Here is a 2,766-nt window from a genome sequence, read left to right as displayed (position 1 = left end):
ACACACACACACACACTATGGCGCATAACACACAGACAAGCCGCACACAAACCCCCACCTGGATCGCGTAAACTCAAGAGTTGAGGACTTGGGGACGGCCATATCTGCCGAGCGCGGGAAAATCGGGGTCATGACCCGTCCGAAGATCCTGGGTGGCCTTGCCGGACTCGCACTGTCCATCAGTTTGGGAAGAGATTTGAACCTGGAGTCCGGCCGTACCCATGTGCCTACTGCCAGAGACATGATGGCGATTTCGTCGACGACTTTTCTCACTCACTGTTCCAAGAAGGGCGGAAGGTAGGTAGGCTATCACTGGTAGGTCCGGCTACCTCAATATCCGTCTATTAAATCACAGAAGATCTCGATTTTCTTTAGCCCTTCGACACCATGGTTGATTTACTTTAATGCAAATATGTAAACACATACATTTAAATGTGTATTTGACATATCCTGTTTGACTGTTTTTAAAAATAATCGAATCGATCAGCTTCGGTGTTGTTTTTTATGCGCAAAAGACGTTTGGTTTTGAAATACTAACAGGTTACTTTGACCTATTCTAAACTTTGGTTACCGTATTCAAAGCGCTGAACTAACTACAACGTCTAAAAGGAAACCGTTTTAAAAGTTATCTCAGTGGCTAAAAAAAAAAATGAATGAAGTTGTCTGGCTAGTTTAAGTTAGGACGCGTATTAACGAAGATTGTCTGGAGCCACCAGTACTTTATAGATCGTATTGGTTTTTCACACAAAAAGACCGGGATTGACTTATTGATATTTTCCAGGCTTGAGTTCAAAATAGACCACCAATATTTCTAAATATTCTATGCTCACATTGTACTACACTGGTAAGAAAAGTTATCCCTTAGAAAGAATTAACCTGCAATTCATCAGCTCACTTGAAACTAACTAGTGAAAAGAGAAAAAAATGTCCTTGAGCAAAACGTATTACATGTACTTGTTTTTCATTGTCCTATGCTGTGATTTCAGAATCACAAATCTATACGTCTTGACATCACTACCAACACAGTGTAATGTTGATCCAGGAGTCTGTAACTTGTAAGTATGTATGTGTATGTGTGAGGGAGAGAGAGAGTCTCTGTTGTGGCGGTAAATCCCCGGAGACAGAACCAGGGAACATGGCTAGCCAGCTGTGGTCATTGCGCTGAGCCGGTGACGTCATTGCTCCACTCTCGCTCTCAGCAGACGGCTTAATGTGAGGATACTTAAGGGGTGCGTTCACAATGTCACAATGTACGTTGATTGGGTCTGCTAGGTTCACACTGTGACGGTCATAAAATAAATGCCTAAGTCATTTTTAGCCATTTTGAGAAAATGAGATGAAAAACCTTGTTTCTTTAAAAAAACTGACGAGCTGAACTCTGAAAGATCTGAATGTTGTTACATTTAATTGATTTTATATTTTGATTATTCTTTTGTCCAAGCAAACTACATATTACCGAGCTAGCTCTGCTCTTCATTTCAGAACAAAAAACTCCAAACCGGCCAAAAATGATGTGGGCAATTATCTTATGAGCGTAACGACATACATAATACACAACTGGGTCTGTTATGTTCAATTTGTACAGTTCTGGGGCCTGCTGTGTTCACATGAAGTTTTTGTGAAGAAGTGTAGGTTTTAACAATTAAAAACAAAAACAAGCACAAGCAGAGTGGTGCACTCCATAATGTGAAAAAAAAAGGTTTTATCTAATGTCTTTGGGTCGGTAAGGCCAAACAGTCTAAACAGTAGGCTACACAAAGACACCGGTTAATATACACAGAACATTTCATTTTTTAAAACAGAAATCACCGTAGAAACAGGAACGCTGTCTCCTGTTTCTTTACAAATGCAGTTTGCTTTCACATCGCTACCCATATAACGATAAAAGAAAAAAAAAGCTCGCTGTTAGAAACACGATGGACATCTAAATCCCCCCCCCCACCAAAAAAAAGATGCTGGAGGGGGGTCAGAAGGGAAGATGACCTGCAAAATAGGAATATACGAGTACTGAATGGTGCTTAGACAGGTGGAAAGACAGTAGTTCTGAGAGTGAGTTTGAGCAAAGAGAAGAATATTGACGCAATAAATTTCTAATTTTTTAGTATTGGGGAAGGGTAAAAAAGGCAGTCAAAGACAACAGAGGGCACGACAAAAACAAAAAATCAGGATCTACGAATTGAGCTCCTAAATCACTGTCATAGACAAACATGTCGTAGATGAACAGATGTGTAAATGATTGATAGACAGTATCAAATCATTTCTTGTTCTCCACTGAGCATCACAATCCGATACATTAATGCATATAGATAGATAGATAGATAGATAGATAGATAGATAGATAGATAGATAGATAGATAGGCAGGCAGGAAGGCACACAAGCAGACAGACAGACATACAGACAGACAGACAGACAGATAGACAGACAGACAGACAGACAGACAGACAGACAGACAGACAGGATACCGATTGATAGATAGATAGATAGATAGACAGATGGACAGATAGATAGATAGATAGACAGATGGACAGATAGATAGATAGATAGATAGATAGATAGATAGATAGATAGATAGATAGATAGATAGATAGATAGATAAATCATTTTCCACCGAGTAAAGTATCACATTATTCTGCTGTATGAACGCACCCACCATCCACCTCCCAGCAGCAGATTCTATTCTGACAAGGTATTATAATAGTGTACATACACGAACCAGCACACTTGGAGCGAAAGTCAAACACCGCGCCGACCTTTAGGCACTGGAT

The 2,766-nt window shown here is 40.1% G+C and overlaps 1 protein-coding gene across 1 annotated transcript in view; it reads right to left on the bottom strand.

Annotated features, from left to right (window-relative positions):
* The window catches only part of LOC101847947, a gene marked incomplete at its 3' end in the record, with an annotated part of 16,431 nt that extends 15,373 nt beyond the window's left edge, over positions 1-1,058 (bottom strand). Inside the window, 1 exon segment of the mRNA XM_035968984.1 lies at positions 59-1,058. Coding sequence (XP_035824877.1) covers positions 59-243 — 185 coding nt within the window.
* Positions 1,059-2,766: the final 1,708 nt, after the last annotated feature.

The sequence above is a fragment of the Aplysia californica genome, unplaced genomic scaffold (genome assembly GCF_000002075.1).
Source record: "Aplysia californica isolate F4 #8 unplaced genomic scaffold, AplCal3.0 scaffold00103, whole genome shotgun sequence".
In the NCBI taxonomy this organism is placed as follows: Eukaryota; Metazoa; Mollusca; class Gastropoda; order Aplysiida; family Aplysiidae; genus Aplysia; species Aplysia californica.
This window is presented reverse-complemented; position numbering and strand designations above follow the sequence as displayed.